Consider the following 20,900-nt stretch of genomic DNA (forward strand, 5'->3'; position numbering starts at 1 on the left):
CACATTCTTGGGAGTGGTGCCAGTGCTCATTAATGTCCTGGTAGTCGGCACAAATTTCTGTCAGTGGAACTGAGAATAGAATTTGGCTCCCACTATCTCCTCCATTGCAAGAAAGTATTTGAAATTGTTTATAATCACTGAAATAACTTCTGAACCTTTTAAAATTCCCTGTGTTTCATACTTGCAGGCATTTGCAGTGCACCCTTAGGAGGTGCAATACCTCTTTAAATATTATTAAAACTTTCTAGAACTGCTTACTTTGAAAACAGAAAGGGATGAGTTTGTAAACTGTAAATAACAGAAATCTATTTATCATGTTATTTATTTTTTCAATGACTGTGACCTTATGCACTGTGAATGCTCTGTGATATGGGGTCCTTTGTACAGATAAATATGTCATGAAATCCAAATGGATTTAATGTGATAATTTGTTACAAAATGTTGGCATGATATTTAATTATTTTTGTTGTGAAAATTTTAAAAAATAGTTAATTCAGCATTTATAAAAGATTATAGCAGTCAGTATTGTAATGCACTATATAAATTATGTACACTATCAATAAATTATATAAACAACTAGAGTGTTTGCTGTTTTTTTCTCAGATGATGAGAACATGTGAAATATTATTATATTTATTGTTGAAAATCTAAATTTTCAGGACCTAACCAGAAGTTGCACCTGCACTTTCTTGGTGAAATCTGGACCCTGGTGAACTGAATGACAGAAGGCTCACATTTTCATCTATTCCAGGGAGCATCACCTGGATCAAGCCATTATTTGGGGTGAGTTAAGTGTATCAGTTTGATTCGCAGCAATTCTGAAACACAAGATTTGCTCTTTTGGGACTACAAATATGTGGTTTGCTGAGAACACAGTTTGCTGTACTGAGGCACTGATCCAGAAGCAATTATGGCAGTCTCAGAAACACCCTGATAACACTTTTGGCTGCTTCATCCCATGGTATAGTGGTATGCAGCAGGTTCACACTGAGTACTGGATGCTGACTAGAGGGGATGGAAGCAACTTCCAAAAGCTGCACAGTACTACTTTACTTTCCCAATTACCTAAACTCTGGAGATACTGTGAAGAGGAGGAATAATCCCTCTTACCCTTGATCACCCATTTCCAACATCCCTGTAGTCCTCCTCAGGGTCTATGATGACTCCGGCTATACATACATAGTCTCCGGTACAGTCTGTTCTGGGCTGACAAAAAGCTTTTAAATGCAGTTCTTGGAAAAAGAGGAGCTAAAAGTTAACTTTGTCTCACGTGCTGGTGTATTAACAATTTCATTAGACAAGAGTCTTTCATGAATACTGCTAGCCAATTTACTACCAGGAGATACAAGTTAAAACAAAGCTTGACCTTCTTTTTCTTAACCACAATGCATGCTTCTGGAATCCCTGTTGCTGTATAAACCTGTTATTAGCCACTGTGGGTTTTGTGCATCTACAGATGAGTCCTAGTGAAGTGGAGAAAAGGGTTATCCTGCATTCTTTGACTTCTGTGTAAGGGTTTGTTCTTTGATGTATGCTAGGCTAACTTTTTCTAAGCTGGGGAAAGGAAAAGATTCCTTCTTACAGACAGAATTAACTTCTAAAAATCAAAATCTGAATGTGGAAAGTATCTCTTCTTTTAATCCCCCATAGGTTTGACATGATGACCCATTGTGATCTGTTATGTAATAGGCTCTATAAAAGGCATATAATCTATGGATTAGTGACACAATAGGCATGACAATTCCTATGAGCTCTTATCATATGTCATATTGATGCAGCTGCTTCCTACTGTGTGGAGAGCAGAACTCTCATATAATCTGTGCATATGCTGAAAGCACTTCATTATAGCCAAAGTGCTCATTGTACTTAAGAGCTTCCCCCATAAGCCATTTTTAAACCTTTCCAACTCAGCTGCATAAAAATACAAAAAAGGGCTGCAACATGCTGTGGCTTAAGATGGAAGGGGTGAATTAGTCCTAGAAAAGACAAGAATTCCCCCGTCTGGCTTGGATCTATCACAGAGAAGTGGCATTTTGCAGTTACTGGATATTATCTTGTTAATTAACTTTTGTATAATTGTTTACTTCCAAAGCCTGATACTAGAACACAGTGTCACATTCCAAACGTCTAAAATCTCTGGCTTAAAAAAAACACCCAGCAAAGCTCAGACAAAATTTCTTATGTTAAAATTTGTGTTTGTTTTCATATTTTAAATATATTACAGAAATACTTAACTATGTTGCAGAAAACACTAAACATTTTGGAGAAAAATATGAGATTTTTTCACGAAGTTTGGTCAACATCTTTAACAAAACGAATTTCAAAACTTCAAATTCCTGAAACTCTACATTTTTTAAATTACAAATATTGTGAAAGACTTCAAAAAAAAAAAAAAAAGCATCTCTCAAATCATGTGAAAGTGAAGTAGCACCACAATACTGGATTTTTGTATTCTGTAATTTTGCCATTTTTTTTCTGGGCCTTTTTGATAGTTCTAGTCCTTTTGTTTCTTCTTCTCTAACAACACCTTTGGAAATGCCTAATACTCTCTGAAAACTGATGTTCTGTATTTGCAGAAACTTAGGTCTTTGCCTAGGATGGCTGCATATTTGTGTTAACACGGATTTCCCCCATCTGGGCAGGTCCATGCAGAGCAGCACACCTTTACAATTTTTTTGTCTCGGCAGACTTATTTTCCAGCAAGGCAAGGGCAAACTCTGAGTGGTCCTGGTCCCTCTTGAATTGCAGTGGAGGGAAATGAAAACCTGGGGTAGAGTTGAATTTGTGTGATGCATCTAGGAGGTTGTTCATATGCCAATACCCAAGGTGCATTTCACAGATGCCCAGCTGGTGAACAAATATCGAGCATATTTTTTTCTTGGACCTCTGTGCCCAGAACCAACAGAAGGATTCAGAGCTGAGATCTGACAAGCCTGCAGTGAGGGATGAGTGAATCTCAGCAAACCAGTTTGCCTAAGAGGGCTAAATTCTTCACTGAGTGAGTTTATCATCATCTGAAAATGACTACATGAATTGGAGCAAAGAGCTTCTTAATTTAGTAGAAAAGAGTGTTATGAGATACAGTAGCTGAAAATTTAAAACTAGACAAGTCAAGGCAAAAAATCAGGTGTGAATTTAAATAACATCAACAATTAAGCACTAAGACACCTTACATAGAAGGGTGGTGAATTTTCCATCATGCCACCTTTCAGTCAGTCTTTCTGATTTTCTGAGAGAAATCCTTGTAAAATCTAGAAGATAAATTTTTCTAATGTCAACAGAAGTTCCAGGCTTGATCAAAAAATCCCTGAGAAAAGTTTGTCTTCTGTAACATGGAAGATGTGACTTGATGATTGTAAAGGTCCCTCTGACTCTCCATAGCTTAATGCCTGCAGAATTGTCTGTATTCTACACTGAGGTCTAGTTTCCCTCATGCCGATAGACTGGCAGCTGCCTGGCATTTCCATTTCTGCTGTGGGCTTTATGGCACAGTCTACTTACTCTTAGAAAGCTGGGAAATTCCTTCTAAAGATAAAAGAGGCAAAAGGTTACATTTGTCTCCCTCTCCATTCCATGCAATTGCTTTTCTCTGCCTCCGCTTCATACTTCTGCCTTATTTTTTCCATTATGTATTCTCCTAACATCAAATATTTCTGGAATGATAGGGCTGCCAAATAGGAGTGCCACAAGCCCTGTCAAACAGCACGTCTATCAGTCCCCAGCCTCCACAGCTGGTCTATATTCAGTTGGGTTTCCAGTAGAGCAAACAATACTTGACCACTTAAGTAACTCCAGGTCAAATGTGCTCTGAGACTGACTGGAGCTTCACAGCATGGATAGCTGTTCATTTACTAGCAGTCTTACAACCTTACCATTAGCTTTCGCTTTAACTGGGAATTTTTTTGCAAAGCTGTCCTCTGCCAGTGTTAAGACATTTCATTTTCTCAGGTCCTGTGTAAATAGAAAGGTTTCCAAGCTCCATCTGGTTCCAGTTACTCAAGCAATAGAAATACACATGCTTCAGGAATTTGCAGACGGAGACTTACTGCCTTGCTGCCTTATAAAATCCTTTACAAAGTTCACCATGCTCTGTTGCCTTCTGATATACCTGTAGTCTGTAAAACAATTTCCCCTAAAACTTACTTAAGTTAGAGAAACAAATAAGCTGACAGTCTCAGGCCCTTCTTTTGAATAAGGTTAACCTGCCTTCACTACTAAATATGGCTTTATAACACACACGCGCGCACACACACCCTTGACCACCAAAGACTGCCTCTTCCTGAAATCCCCCGTTCATATAAATACAGGAAGTAGAAATAAGAGAGGCTAAAATCAGACCTTCTTGGTAGTTTGCTTTCATTTCAGTGCTTGTTTAGTCCTCTGCCCTCCAATACTACTGAGCCTGAAGCTGGTTTTAAACATCCTCCCCCTGCCGCCCCTTGAAATATCATCTTCAGTACAAAACTTAAGGATGTGGAGGTTCTGCTCAGCGATGGAAAGGAATTACTTTCTTTACCAAGGAACTCTAAAGCCACTGTGAAACAGAAAGTGTCTTAAAGTTTGCTGTAATGATGAAAACACCAGCAGGAGACAAGGGAGCCAGGGATGACTCAGGGTAAGTCCTGAATCTTTAGTGACTGCTCATGTTTAATAACTGTCTCTTTCCTTTTCCTACTTAACAAAGAGCTCTCAGCTGTATTTGCGAGCTGGCTGCTGAGTTATCAGCTACAGAATCACAATGGTGCGGCATGGTTGTACTGTAATTTACAGTATTTCCTTTAGCTAACATGTTCCAGCTGAAAACAAACTGCAATACCTTTATTTAGTTTGATCTTAGCTATTTAGGGAAAAAAAAGGATGAATTCCAAGCTGCAGTTTAGGGTAAAGGACAGAATAAGGGAGTTCCGTGCTTTTGGAAACGTGACAAATCTTCCCCGGGAGGCTTGCTTTGTTTCTACTGAAATGCTGATAAGTGGATAAAGGCTCATCCCTATGAGCTGATGGTTACTCCAACTCCAGCATGCTAAGGTACGCATCAACTCTGTTCACAGACTCCCAGGAGATTTCAGATGTGCATTCTGTTAGGAAAAGACGTAACTATGTGCTTTCCTTGCTCCTGGCCAACAGACACTGCACCTTGCAGGATCAAGCCCCAAGAAAACATAGTGGGAGAGGAAATAGGTTTTGGTTGGGAGGTCAATCAGCTGCTGGGATTCCAGGATCAGGCTGGAATCCGCCCAAGGCTTGGTTGTGTCATAAAGCCCATGCTGAAGCTGAGCGTTTCTGTTTCCTGTTGAAAACAATCGGGGGAAAATGACATCGCTGCTGAAACCTTTGGTCACCCCCCTTGGAAAAATATATAATACCAGATATTAAGAGTGTTTCTTATCTGTCTGACACATTTAGTCTGTTTCCCACAAATAAAAGCTCCCAGATGTGTCTGTGATGGGTGCAGTAGGAGAAGGTGTATAGGTGGATATGGGATACTTGCACTTTCAGTCACTGAGTGTGCTGGAAGCCAGTCCCCTTTGATAAAATTGCTGCTGACAGGCTAGTGTGCTATAGTTTCACCATAGCCCTGTTCCCAAATACGCACATCGAGTATGGGGGATGCAGGGAGAACCCTGCATTACAACTGTCACTGCTTTTGCCTTGTTCAGTTGTTTACATTAAGTGGAACAATGACACTCCTGTCCCAAAGGACAATTCCTCAGTTCCACTTAATGTTAAACGCTGAAAGACAAACATCACACAGCCATAAGGAAAAAATGAAAGAATCCAATCCCTGTAGACCGGCAAGTGGAATTTAGTAGATGGTAATCCAAAGAATTTGCACTTTGCAGATATTCCCTGCAATTATGATAGTTAAGATGCCAAGTACTGAGAAACCAAAAGATTTATACTGCTTATCTCTTTCTCGGCTTGTCTGAAATGAGCCACATGCTTGCAAAGGTTTGCTTTCAGTTTAGATTTGCAGGAGAAAGTGAACAAGCCATAGACCCTGGATTTGGACTGTAAATCAAGTGGTTGCAGGAATATTGAAGCATGAATGGGCATGATTCATGTGTTCTTCTTAAGTTTATGAGCATCTGAACAATTTTAACAGAATGCCCTTTCATTTCATTAACTGATTGTCTTTATTTTCAATCTATCTCCCACTCATAAAGGAACTTGTGTATTTAAAAAAAATCTATTTTAACTCTGCTTACATGTCACAATATTGCTGAAGATCCTCAAAATTGCATTTCAGCATGCATACCTTGTGGCCTCCAACACATTACAGAATTAGAAATGTGTCTAAGTGATCTTTAGGTAATTTCCTGTTATGGTCACATTGAATTAGGTGCCAATTTCACAAAGTATGTGTAGATAAAATTGGTAGCTTTCAAAAGAGATGGTAACATAAGACAAGCTGCCAATGGAGAATTTGGACCTGGTTTTAAAATTCTGTGCACAAAAATTTCATGAGCAATTACAGAGATTGCACCTTCATTCACCATAGTCTTCAGGTTATTAATTAAATGTGAAAGCTTATTCACATGCACAGAAACTATGACAATGCAAACTCTCATAAAAGTACCTTAGCAACTTGGAAAGTATCCATGTATCCATTCCTAGTAATGACTGAAGGGTCTATTCTGCATATAGCAAATCGGTAAGGAGGTTTTGCTGACTTACACATCTGAAATGGCAGAAAGACACTGGGGAGAAATCTGCCTCCAGAATTAGTAGTTCCTCAGAGGGGAATGTGGGGAGAAGTGTAGCTAGGGGCTGGATAGAAATCGATCTTATCAAATTCTTCCAAAATGGGTTGGGAGAGAAACAGGGAAATTTAACCAGTAATTCTGAGCTAGAATGAGGCTAACTCCTAGGAACATTAATAAGTGGTGAGATCACAAAACATCTGGGGAAATGTGAGCTGATTGAGCCTGGTGACCATGGTTTCATGAAAAGGTATATGCCTTCATTCCAACATCTGGCAAATGTATGGAGGAGATGATGAGGAGAGCAGACAGGAGCTGTGACAGAGACATAATATGCAAATATTAAATAGTCCTTTGGGATAATAATGCTAGTTCAGGTAGCTGGGATGGGTTACAGTGGTTCTCATTTCTGGGGCAACGGGCTGCCTAATGAAGTAATGATTGTGCATCTTTTCAGTGAAAAGTCTTTTTGGTACAAAACCCACGATCACAGTTGACAGATTTCATGCAATGAATGTAGGCATAAAGAGGTCAAGCACTGTAGGAATCTGGAAACTGAACAACTCTAATAGGTTCACAGATTTTAACTTCAAAAGGGACTGGTTTGATTGTCTAGTCTGATCTGTGTAGAGCAGACCAGAGAACCGCTTTGGTAAGCACCCTATCAAACCCATGACTTCTGCTGGAATGGGAGCTTTTGGATACTTGTTGGCCACAAAAGCTTTCTTATCAAATGACTTTTCTGCCCAGGCTACCTGTCTGTCTCTGCAGTGGGGTAAATAAAGCTAATACCAGCATTTACAGGTTTGAACCAAGAAAACGATTTTTAAAAACTCCTCAAGAGCTGTCCTTTGTAAAGGACTTAATCTAAGCTTATTTGAATCAGTGGGGAAAGTCCTGTTGGCCTCAGGAGGTCTTGGACCCAATGCAAACTACTGCTCAAAGAAGACCTCAACCTAGAACATGTGAGATGCTGTGTTTAAGTGGGGAAGGGACAGTTCAGGCAACTGGAAACAAATTAGTGTCATCAAATCTTTCTGCTGTCTGTCAAGCTCTGATAAGGGGTACACTTTCCAGTCCTGGGAGATGGTGCTTCTCAGGAAGGAAATGTCTGTGCTCAAGATGCACCAAGATCAGGATATTACTGTAAAGATAAAAAGAAGGAGGTGTTCTCCAAAGATACCTGAATTTGGTGCATCCAGAGAGGAGACATATAATGTCCTGAAATTCATTTAACAGAAAAGCATGTTTACAACCACACTGACTTGTCACGTGGTCTTTCTAGCACTTCTCAGTAAGTACTCGCCAAACATAGCGGATGCTTTGAGCACATTGTGCAGTGATACTGGTGGTAGCACAGAAGGCAACTGTCCCTTTGTTTGCTAGAGGGTAGACCACACTGGGAATATTGCCCTTGAGTAGAGAACTCATCATCATTACAGACAGTCTCATACCAATGTTCACAGGAATGGGGACACAAACATAAGCAGTATTCTACTCATCTCCTTTCAATTACAGGTTCAGCTAAATATAGTTTTTTCACTTCTTGTCCTAAATGGCTGTGTGCTGGTTTGTATTGTTGACTTTCAAACCTAGAGGCAGCATAGGCTGAAAAATGTACATACATGTATGCATGCATCTTTCTTGCTCTGTGTGTACAGGTATACATGTAGAACAGTGTGTCCTGGAGAGTAGCTATGAGGGTTGCTTGGCACAAATTTGGACTGCCTCCATCCCTTATCAAAACATGTGTACATAGTCCAGATATCGTAGAGGTTATCTATTTTATAGCGTTTTTCCAAATGATAGTAGGACTGTATTTTAACTCATCCGTCAGTATATATAGGCAGCTTCTCTGAGATCAACAATATAGGCTTGTGAGACTCAGAAGGATCTCTAAAATGACCTGAAAAATAGACGTAAAAGCCAATACCTAAACCCAATCCATTAGAAAAAGAAGCTGCAGCAAGATTCACTTCCCAGAGTTTTAAATGCTTGCCTGCTTTGATTGCTAAAGAGCACAGAAACTGAAGTGTCTTAGTGAAATTAGGACAAAATATTGTCCATCGCAGACCTTTAGCCATTATCGTTTTGTAAGGGAGAAGGGGTTTTGCTTTTGGGAATAGAAAGAAATAGTTTTTTGGAAAGGTAATTGGAAAGAAAAGGCAGCTGTTTGGAATGACTGACGAAATTCTAGTGCAGATGGATCTGAGTAGAGGGTAGGTATGGTCATCAGAAGCCCTGTGATGTCCCAGAAGACTTACTCCACTTTCCCAACAGTATCAAAAAGATATTCCCCCTGTGTAGGGAAGGGTGTGTGTATGTTTGTGATTGTTGAGGTTGCCCTTTGTGAGGAATTACAATGAATGATGATGAATGTGGGTATTTAAGAAGTCACTATGAGATTTAGAATTGGAAAGAACCACGGGGAAGCACATTTAGCACATGTTCTTTAGAAGACCAAGGAGGTGTTATAATCCCTCTTGCTATATTATCTTCCGTACAGGGTGGTCCTACCGTCAAAGGAGGTGGGATGTGCCAGGATGGATCTGGTCTGGGCAGTCCTGGTGTTCAGAGCAGCAACTAGATCACAGATTACTGTGCTGATCTGGGGCCTTATGTGGAAGGGACATAGGAGGAATTAAAGCAGGAATAGTTACAAACCTGAGATGTTTGGCCATTAAAAAAAAAAAAAAAGGGCATAATATTCTGTAGGTTTGAAGTATTCATACTACCAAAGAAGACTTCAGATTTATCTTTCTGAATAGTTATGGATCAAAACTGAGAAAACAAGAATGGAAGAAGACTATGTTTCACTGCAGAAGAGTAGCTTTAAGAAGGCCTTCAAGAACCTGTGGAAGCAGTTAACACAAAATCATGCTAAAAAGTCAATTAAGTAGCAATTCTTGGATCTCAGAGTAGGCACTGGTCTAAGCAATGGTCTGCAATTCAGGCTGTGTCCTAGATTATTTCCTAATCCTAATTTTGAGATTAATTTTTTCTGTGGTGTTGGGCAGGTATTTACCATGAGTAACTAAAGTGGAATCTCCAGAGTAAATCCTCATCTAGAGCCAGGTAGGAGCTAGACTAAATCACTCAGTTGTCTTTAATTCAACTTCTGTCCACCCATCCCCCTACATGCACACTCCAAGGAGCTCCTGTGACCTCTCACAGCTGGCTCTGGTTCCTACAGAGTCACTTTTCTGGTAACCACTTACAAAATCCACCTGTCTCCTCCTCCAACTTCTTCATCCATGGCGTTCTGACTGGCTGGCAGTTCGTACCAGAGCTGGCCCCCAAGGCAGTGAGGTTGTGCATGGATTTCTCCTCAAGGATGCTGCAACCACATCCATTTGCCACAGCTGCACATTGGATTTCTGAACCAGTTTGAGGTAAGGGCCCTCTCCAGCAATGAGGATTGGGGATGCTATTGCAATACAGATTAAGTAAATAAGTAGACCCCTAAGTAAATGGTGCTTATTTTCAAATACGAACTGGAAAGTCAAGACCTCATGCTTGCTGATTTTACCCTCCCTGTACCACAGTTGTCACAGATTTGAATAATTGAGTAGCAGCACTAGAGTCACTGGAACAACATAAGAATGGATTAACTGAAATTTGTTAAAAGTTTTTACAGGGGCAAAGGCAAGATGATATTGACGTTTAGAGGAGAAGAGCTTGAAAATCACTGTTCTGTTCAGAGGAGATACGAACATCAGTTTCTCAGGGTGGCGAGATCTGTAGCAGAAATTCTGCTGGTCAACTAATTAGTCTATTTTAGGAGAAATAATTTCCTCCTATGGGATGTTTAATTTGAGGATTAAGAGATCAAAATTCTGCTAGTTCTTATTTCCCCAGTTACATTTCTGCAAATTTTTAGGGGGGTTGTATGTGGACAGGTAAGTGATTTTTTTGCCACTGTGAATATTTGTTTGATTGTTATGTCTGAGCTGGAGGGGTCTGGAGTGCTTGTTAGGTATTTTATAATGCTAAAACCTTCCAGCTTCAGTATTCTAATATCATTCCAGCTTGTCTGCCTGTCTAAGAAAATGTCTTTCTTAAAATTTTGGCACAGGTGGTACATAAGAGATCTAATGAACGTGCTTTCTTCTCCAGAATTTGCTGAATGAGAGGAGGCAATGCCCTTACAGCCCCAGTGAGCATGGCCTGGGTTACTGACTATGTTATCAGAGCTGTAGGACTTGTTCAAAGCTAGGTCAGCTTACTAGAATTACTAGTCATGGGCTGCAGGGGACATAGTATGGCATTTGTGGGGTGAAATCAACACGGGCTGCCCGTGAATTTGAAGAGCAAAGTACTTGAGGAGGTATATATTACTGAGTCCAGTCCTGCATGCACACCACTTGAATGAGGGTGAGCAGCTTTTCTAGGAGGGCCAGCCAGCAGTGGAGAACTCTGAAATTCATGATTACAGGGGCAGGACACATCTATACTGCAAAGTGGGAGATGTAAGGGTGCTGGGCACACCCAGGCTCTGGCATTGATCTAGCTGCACAAAAAGAAGCAGCAGTGAGAAGACAGCTGAACACGCAGGCAAGCATCCACAGGAATTATCCACCAAAAATGGTGCACGGCATCTGTAGAGGTTAAAACATGGCTGTCAAACCATTTCTATACTTCCTTGCCAGAGAGGGCTGCCTGTGGTATGCAGGGTAGAGGACTGTTGTCCTTGTTCAATGGTTGCACCCCATCTGCTGTGGAGGAGTGTGGGGCTGTTACACAAAGTTACTTGTGTGTACACTGCATTTTCTGCAAAGACCCTTGGCACCCCACTCTCCCTCCACCACTCTGTTTGGCATCCGTGATCTGCTCTTACAATGTAGGAACACATGTGCCAACCCCACTCTCCCCCCTGACAGAGGGAATCCCTAAAACACAAATATGCACATGGCTGAGTTGGAGCTACATGCTGGTGTCAGTCTGGACTAACTCTCCAGAGTTGGAGAGGCGCTGAGTTCAGAATCCATCCCAGGTTGTCAGGTGCTTGCTTCTCAGAGAGGCAAGGCAAGCTTTCAGCTGGTGTTTTTAACTGTGAAGTTTGTGGGGTTATGTGTATGTGTGTGAAAGTACATGATAAAACAGCACTGCAAAGCAGCTGTGGTCAAGCAAGCAGTGCTATTTAAACTGTGCAAATATAATAAAGCTACAAGCATCACCCAGTATGGTAAATATTGTAGCTGAAGCCTTTCCTCTGTTGTACCTCTCTGAGCTATCTCAAGTAATTCTACCCACCTCCAGAAATGACATCCCTGCATCAATGTACCCTGCTGGAGTGAGAATATTAAGGCAATCCTTCCCTCAAGATACCAGCTGCGAGAGGTTTGGAGCACTTAGCTCCTCTTCGCCTGTACCCAAAATAGTATAAATCTTTTTGCAAGTGAAGATGATTACTTGAGCAGCAAAGGATTAGCAGATGTGAGCATTGCATAGCTGGCTATGCTAGTCACGTTTTCCTAAATAGAGATTCTATTAGATGCATGCAAGCCAGGGAGTACTATGGAATGCAGCTCTTTTCACACAGATGAATATATACATGCATATCTCAGTGTGCCTTTCCCAGACTTTCCATCATCTTTCTGCTAAGCGGGGAATATATTTGCATCTGAGTAAAGTATTTCTGTTTTCTACGTTACTGGTACCTTTAAAAGGGAGAAGGTGTTTTCACTAATCATAATAACATTGTATGATTAATATAAAGCCCTTGTATGTATGAGAGGATCTCTGGGTGTTTCATAAATATTAAGCCTCGCAACAACCAGCTGAAGGCAGTTACCTGCTTCTGCCACTGTAGTAAAGGAAACTGAGGCACAAGCTCATGGAGCTGATTTGATTATAGTTACTTACTTGGTAGCCCAATCCCCTGGATCCTTGTTAAGTAGTTAAACCCTGGCCTTGCCCCAGACCATGCTTTAGGTTTGGGGTGATGCCAGGAACAGAATCCAGTTCTCAGAAAGCCTTTTCTTTTTGGTGGATGCGTTCCCTGCTGGATTAGGGACCTGAACCAGCGTCCTCAGTGTTCACATAGCCTCTACAGCTGAAGCAAGAGAAGCAGCGAAAGTGAAGTGTTGGGAGTGTGTGCAAGTGGGGTCAGGGGACTGCCCTTTCAGCAGTGTCCTGCCATTGCCCTGGATTAGGATGAACATGAAACCACACCCTGGGAGTTGTTCTCTGAGGCAGGGCTGCATTTCTGGCTTAGATAATGGTGCTGAAAGTGCTGGGGCTGCTGGTATTTGCTCTGTGTGACTTGTTGGGGTCTGTGGATCAACACTGTTCCTGGTGGGGTTGAAAGACCTGTCTCACTGCTTGAAATTATCTCCTGACCATGTTAATTAGTACTTTCTATTTGCTTTTGCAAGGCTAATGAATTGTTGGGGAATTTCAAGTGCTTTGTTGAAACCAAGTGAATACATACAGCCTTTTGGATGCTGGGAAAACCTTGCCAAATCTAGGGAATCCACACAGCTCAGGTGCACCCCTCCAGTGGCCCTCCGGAGAAAGCCAGTCTTTTGAAGCCTCTGTTTTGTAAAAGCAGCTGTTGGGCAGAACAGGGAGCAGCTGCAGCCTCTTGTGAACTGGATTGCATTTTGTGCTGCTTGGGGAAAATTCACCAAGGAAACAAAAGAGAGACCAAAAAAATAGCTGAGTCTGTAGACTGACAGCTCTGCTGGCTACCTGCAACACTGTTCTGCAAATTGCTAGCAGACTTCTAGGCAAAAGAAGGTTCTCCCACATATTTGGCTAAACGACAGCCTGGGACCTGGCCCAGACTTTCATCTTGCCTGCCAAGAATTTTTCTCTCTCTTCTCTCTCTCCTTTTTTTTCCCCATGAGTTCTCTCCAAGGAATTTGTCACTCCTGATACCCCACAAAAAACCAGAAACCAGGCAAAGCTTAGATCTTCTCCTGCTGAATCAGCAGATGGGAAAGAGCTTCGCTTTGGATGACTTTCCTTTCTGTCCAGAGGACAAATATGTAACACAGGACATTTCGGTGTAAATCTGTACTGAATTTCCATTCTAATCCTTTCTAAGGATTAGAAGTTAGTTAGTTTTAGACTGGATCTCATTGGTGACCTTTCCAGCCAGAAGGGAAAGTGACTGTTACCCTCCCAGCAGGGATGGGTCCTCTGGGCTGGGAAACTGTGGTAGAGATTGCCAGAGAGGCACTGTGAAGAGCAGCCTGTGATAGAGATGGATGGTAGGGGTTAGTCCCTTGGACTGGCATTCTGGCATCTCCCTTTGCTATCTAAATCTAGCCTGGATTCACCCTGCCTAATTTTAGGTGTTTAATTGTTGTGTCCCATTTAGGAACCTGTGTACCCAGGAGGATCTCTGGTCTTACTAGAGAAGAAGCAGCTCCAGGGAGTAATTCAGGGTGACTGGTGCCAGTGGGCTGAATCCAAGTCAAATATTTGTTCATGCCTCACCAAACTGAGCAGGGAGCCAGGCCAGAGAGCTATGTCCAGCACAAACCTTCTTCCACCCTCCCACCCCCTGACTCGGATAGCCCCAAGGTCAGACAAGCAATGGCATCCTGGAGGTGGGGGTGGGTACAGCACTGATGTTTTGGGGAGGACATGACCAAGGCACCCGTGTTATAGATTGTCTTAAACTGCTGTGAACCCACAGCCTTTGGCCTGTGATTTACTTACATCGTAGCCCTGGTGACCAAGTGACCATAAACACTGTTAAACGAACAAGCTTGAGGTCCCAGCAATGGTTTAGCTGGCTCTGCAGGAGCTGACAGACTTGCCTTGCTGCTTGGCAGTTTTTGTTATCACATGCTGAGCTCCCAGCCACCGCAGGGACATTTCAGCGGTTTCTGACACTGCTCCGCCAACTGAGTTCTTTGGCCCCAGGCTGTCCCACCAGCACAGGACAATGAGGGCCATGCCCACCCACCGGGCAGGTTGCTCAACTTAGCCCAGCAAACTAGAACACCTCCCTCATCGTTGCGGCAGGGGACCGTGCACTTTCACCACCTTTCCATATCCCAAAAATACCCCAACAAGCCTTTTTTCTTCTTCCTCTCCTTCCCCCAGGAAGGCAGATCTCTAACCTTGCCTCAGTGTGAATGCAGGCAGGGATCCTATCAGATCATAAAGCAAGAAATAAACAAATTTCTCCAATGCCTAATCAAAATTAAATATGGGGATTATGAAGTTGCTGGAGTAAGGCTTAAGGATGACAGCAAAGAGTAGGTTTAGATTTAGATTTATTTTTTTTTTTTTACTAACAGCACCATGTATTGAAATGCGTTCACACTGACATTGGAAGGAAATCTTACCCAAAATATGAATATTTGCGTGTCTGCACACAAGCCTGCAGACCAGTGACTGAATGACTGGTTTGAAGACCCTTTGCATGTTGCCTTAATGAGAGGGGGGACCTCTGAAGGCCCATGCTCTGCTCCTTGAGATACCGCAGCATGAAAGTTCAATGGATTTATTTCCCTTGGCAAAATGGCCATTTCTAGTTGCAAATCATGACTGAGATAAGCGTTTGCAGGTATTTTTTTGAAGAGGGGAAGACTGCTCAGCTTTATGCAAGTCTGTGTGGTTAGCACCTCGTATCTTGTGTGTCTTGTATGTCTACACTAAATTCACTCACAGGGTGAGGAAAGCCATTGCTTTTTATAACTAGTCTGAATTTTCTCTTAATATTTTGCTCAGGGTTTTGGCTCTGACGTGACATGCCGATTCAAATATTTTATAATATATAGGGTTTGAAACAGAATGGTTTTATTTAAGCAAAACTACAGTATATTCTTAATGAAGTTTAAATTTGGGAATTTCTCCCTCCCCTTTATTTTCTGTTTTCCTTTCCTCTCTTTATTAAGTGAGTACAATAGACAAAAGCATTCCTGAGGCTTTCATTCCTGTCTTCCTTCCTGGCCAGATGAGCTGGGAAAGGGCAAAACCTCTGTCAATAGCTCTGGCTCTCCAGTCAAAACAGGGGTGCTCTGGGCTTCTAACACTTCAGGTGTTTTTCAAAGGCACAGAACAAACCCATCTGTCTTCTGATGTTCTTATAGCTTAGGAAATTTTCTTCTTCCAAACATTTGCTTCTGGTTCCTGCACCTCACAAGCCTTTCCAGAGAAGTTCTGGTAGAATTATCCAGCAAACACTTTTGCAGCTTTTTGTTAAGGAAAAATCTGCTTTCTTTGGCTCCTCTGACCTTGCCAGAGATGACTCCTGGCTAGGCCCGTGTTTCAGAAGCTCTCTTCTTTGCCGTGAAAGGGCCTTGCAGAATTATAAATTATCCTTTGTTGCCTGCGCACAAAATTCTTTCGTTTTGCTGATATGCTGAAATTCCTAAGAGAATAATTCGGGTTTGAAATAGGCAAAGGACAAATGACCTGAAAAGCTCTGATTATGAATATGGGGGGAGAAGGGCTTACCTTTAACACAGCAACCATCTGTTGTTAGAAAGGGAGTAGGCTAATAAAACTTGCAAAGTGGTTTTGACTTGCAAAAGTAAGTTTTGACTGAGTAAAAAGAGAAGGATGGTTGATAAGATATTTTGAGACAAATTGCTGAATGCAAAATATATATGTGCAAGGTTACACAAAGATAGCAGTATAATTTGTGAGGTGAATACAAGCCAAGTCATGTTACAACAGTAGGATACAGTAGCCCACGTCCACTGTGGGGCCATAGGCAGCATACACCATCTGCATTAACTTCTGCATTACTGAATGCAGGAAACAGCTAGACTGGAGGAAAAAAAGGGCTTTGAAAGAAGGCCTCTTCCTTCAGGGAATTTTTGATGTTTGTTCTTTATCTTGTTTCTGCCTGTGTCATGGCTGTGAGTGTGAGAAGGCTTGTTTGTAAGTAGAGCTGGCCTGAGTACTAGCAGTAATGTGAATTACCTTGTATTTTGTTTGGGGTTTTTATGCATATGCAATTCTTTATAATATACATACCTTTGTGTATGTAAATGGGGGGACAGACCTAATGAACCTAGGAAACATAGTGAAGCTAGCAACTTAATAAACGTTTAGTTGCACCTCCCTGCTCCTTGAGAGCACTCCTGTGCTGAAAAAGATTGTTGACAGGCTCAAACAAGAGGCTTTGACAGGGGTATTGCCGCTGCTTCACTGTAGGCACTTACAACTAAGCTTGATTAATTCAGGAGGAAGAGCAGCTCTTCTAGAGGAGCTGAGAGCTGGTCCCTAACACTGGAGATGGGCATCCCTGCAATGGGAGCTCTCTCTGAGTGACTAGAGCAGACACCCAAGCAGGTAACACAGCTGCTGTGGTTGGGTGGTTTACGGGAAGCACTGCAAGCACCCCCTCCTTCTCCACTCCTGAGTGACTTGGCCCTGCTGCTTATGCTGTTAGAGAATGATCATTAGTCTTAATCACCGGGCTTGCGCCCTGATGAGTGACAGTGGTTACATGTCCCTCCCGACATCAGTAGTTCCCATCCAGCAAGGCTTCGTCAGAGCTGACCTGACTCCTGACCTTTGAACGGAGGCAAGATTCTGCTCAGTTCAAAATCCGGATAAGCTGAGGTCAGGTCCTTTGACTGCGTGATGGCAGTAATGAGGAAAAATAAATTTGTTGGCTTTAAACCTGGTAAACAGCAGCAGCCAGGGCACCACAACTTAGCACAAGCTAAGCTATTCTGCCAGCAAGCTCCAAGTTTTTGCACAGAGCTTACTCCTGTGGCTCAGCTAACATCCTTAAAGCTAGTTCAGCTATCCTTGCTGTGCTCTGCAGGCAGCAGTACAAGTCCACACCGTTACTTCAGTGTGATGCTGGTCTATCAGACCTTGAAATGAAGCCCTGTACTGTGTAAGACAGCAATCTGGTGTCATATGTGAGCAGTAAACTGTGGCCGCTTAATAGATCGATACGTGAATTAGCATTCTTCCATCTGCACAAGTGGCCATTACACCCTTCCCCCCAAGGAGTATAATAGCACTTGCTCATCTTTGTGATTTCCTCCCTTGGTTTCTGTGACCAGGGAGGTGAGGGCTTGGTGAGCTGGTAAGTGATTTAAGGGCAGATGAACTGTCCCACAACTGATCCCTCTGTGCCCATTAGTGGAGCTCCCACACAGGGCGATGACTTGCTCCACTGTGGCAAACATATGCGAACAGAGGCAGTCAGGGTCCAGCTGGGGAGATGTGGATGCCTGCAGTCTGTGTGCGCAAGCCCCTGCTAGCCTTCACAGAGGCGGGCAGTTTGGAAATCCCTGGCAGGTACAGAAAAGCTCACAGAAGTGAGCCTTCAATTACAGGGTGCAAAACTTCACTGTTGAAATTGTGGGTCCCTGTAATAGAAAGTGGAGTATGTGGGGAACAGAGAGGTTTGCTGAGCTATGAGGTGTCAGGGTGTTTGGGAGACCCTTGGTTTGCCTTACCTTTTGGCAACTGGAACAGCTGCTGCTTTGGCTATTAAGCATGGTGCTTTCCAGGCTGAGTGGAAAGACCAAGTATCAACTGTAGATCAAAGACCAAACAGATGTAGGGTGGACATAAAAGTAGAGTGGAAACAAGGAGAGCAGTGAGCAAGAGGAAGTTCTCTGCCAACCACAGGTTGTCCACAGACCACAGTTTGAGAAGCACAACTTCCTGAGCTATGCATTTGTCACCAAGGTGGACCAGTAACACAAGCATTCTGCAAGGTAGGAAGGACTACTGAACAGGCAAGCCTGCTTCATGGGACATACTGAGCCGATCATGTCACTTCCATTATCCAATTTTTCTCTACATCTGAGAACCTTACAGTGCAGGAAGCTCCCATGGCTTAACGCTTTACATCTTTTCCCTTTCTTTTCGCCTGTCAGACAAGAAATTTGTTTTTTATTTCTGACTAAAGGGTGGCAATCAGTTGGGTGTGATCTCTGAAGACCTCAAGAACTTTCTTCTCTTTCTGCTTTTTGGGTTTTCCATTGTGTTTTTTTCCTGTTGGTTTGATTTTTGTCAGATCTCTTGGCTCTATTATGAAAAAACATTTATTAAAGCCTGAATTTTCTGGGAGGCAGTCTTAACATTTGGTGCACAAAGTTAGCTGTTGTGCTATGGGTTTTTCCATGTGTCACTTTGCTGCCTTCTCATCTTCCTAATACTCTGTCTTATGATGAAATGATTCAAGAAGTTTACAGATGACAGAGCTCTCCCTGTAGCTAGGTTGGGTGCAGTGCCTCAGTTCCACCACCTCTTGGAAGAAAGAAATGAAAATCCAGCAAGGTGACTCAAGCCAGGTCCAGAAAGTAAATGAATCCTTCTTCTCCATCTTGGGTTAGTTTGGTCTGAATTGATCAAGTGAGCAAAGATGGGCTAGCTTATGAGAGTAATGAGAAGGCATTGAAAAATGACCCCATCTAAGAAGGAAACAAAATGAAGCTTGATGTCCTCTAGCTGGGGCACTGCATAACTTCACTCCCAGTGAACTGAAGGTAACAGCACATGAATTCACATGTGTCTGAACAAAGATTTTTAATGTGTCTACCTAATCAGAAGTGATATCAAACCAAGGAAAGCATACATAGCTGTGCATGTAACAATGGTCTTAACTGATGAAACCTTGTTGCACTTCTTTTGCTGCTATTCATGTAATTCTGATAATTCCTTCTTCAGTGTGCTGGGTTCAGAATTTCATGCTCTTTTCAGCAGGAAGGTGCTATGAAAAAAAAGGGATACAGAGATCTGCCTCTATCACCAGTGGCACAGAGCCCTGCAACCAAGTCCAACTGGATTGCTTGTAACACTGAATGTAAAACAGGGCTGTGAGTTTTCTGACAGTCCTTTAATCATAGCACCGTTATCTGACCTATCTCCATGAGGCCCCATGCTCCCAACTCTCTCTTTTAACCACAGAAGTTACCAGCATCACCCACCTACTTCCACCAGGACTGCTGTGTCAGCTTCAGGAGCATCTGTCTTTTCTTCCTGCTTCATGTGCTCCTTGTAAACTGTGTTGCTGTGCTTGAAGGGTTTCCACATGTGAGCTTCAAATACAAGCTGGCTTGTCCTGAATGGTATCCCTTCAGGTACCAGGTGGCTTTGGTGCAAAAAGTTGCTCTTCACCTGGCACGTGGAGTTTATGGCCACTTGTCCATCTTCCTCCCTCTGTAGCAAGCCAGCTGGCCCACATGCCTGCTCTGCTACAAATATAAATATAGCAGAGTACCTCTTTCCTTGAGGACAGCACAACAAAGCCTTGCTCTTGCTCGCCCTTGATGTCCTCTAATACTCAGGGGGAGAAATAAAAGCAATAAAACATAATAATAAAAAACTATCTCCTAATTCTTACAGCTTGTCTATTTGAACAATGCTAAGGCCCTCAGTCTTTACTTATCAGTGCACTACAGAGCATTTGATTTCCGATTTAAGACTCAGATTTAATAATACCTGATGCATCTTCTCAGATCTGGTCTGGTGACAGGCAGAAGCTGCAGATGTGCAGGAGTGAAGAATTCATCTGACAGTCCCTGCTGCTGTTGCACACAATTTCAGTGTCTCAGCTGCCTTGGGGAAACTCAGAGTGACCAGGCCTATACAGTACAGCCAGGAAGCCCTTAGCATCAGCAAGTCTGTGGCATTATTTCTGAAGTCCCTTGCAAAGGTATGCCCAGGCCTGCACCTGCATGAAATTCAGCAGATTACATCCCCTTGCAGTTCTGATGATTTCTGGGAATATTCAGCTGCCAAGTGTGACTCTTCATTTCTAAAGCAATGAGTCATGGTGGTGTCATTACTTCAGTGTACAGTCACTCTGCAATAATTCAAATCACCATTGTCGTTATTATCACTTCCAACAAGCAACCTGATACCTTCTGCCAAACCGAGGCAGGTGTGTGAATGTAATCACTGGGCAATTAATTAGCCTGTGCTGCCAGTCAGTATGCAACACACAGCTCCCTGCATCCCAGATGAGTTCAATTTAGCAGAGCAGCTGCAGGATTTAAAAGTACCTTGCAGTAAGAACTCAATAAAAGAAATGAAAGGCAGGTAGCTCTAGGGCCAGCTTTTGAGCTTTGCATCACACTTAACAAAAATGAGCACCTGCTTGGATCAGTCAAAGGGTTATGCAGGACTGTGGGAGAAGGAGGAGAGAGTTGCATGTTATTTCTGAAAACTGTGAGCTTAGAAATCATCTGATGCGTGAATTCTGAGTGAGCGAAATAGCAAAGGCCAGCTGCTAACCACGGTGGCCCCGCAAAT

At 42.5% G+C, this 20,900-nt stretch overlaps 1 protein-coding gene across 1 annotated transcript in view; it reads left to right on the top strand.

The window, feature by feature from the left end:
• The window catches only part of LOC126050439 (ras and Rab interactor 3-like), a 172,019-nt gene that overhangs the window by 98,095 nt on the left and 53,024 nt on the right, over nt 1–20,900 (top strand). Inside the window, exon 18 of the mRNA XM_049828303.1 lies at nt 4,532–4,615. Within this exon, the coding sequence (XP_049684260.1) occupies nt 4,532–4,615 (84 nt within the window). The remainder of the gene's footprint in view (nt 1–4,531; nt 4,616–20,900) is intronic.

This window comes from Accipiter gentilis, chromosome 25 (assembly GCF_929443795.1).
Source record: "Accipiter gentilis chromosome 25, bAccGen1.1, whole genome shotgun sequence".
Lineage (NCBI taxonomy): Eukaryota > Metazoa > Chordata > Aves > Accipitriformes > Accipitridae > Astur > Astur gentilis.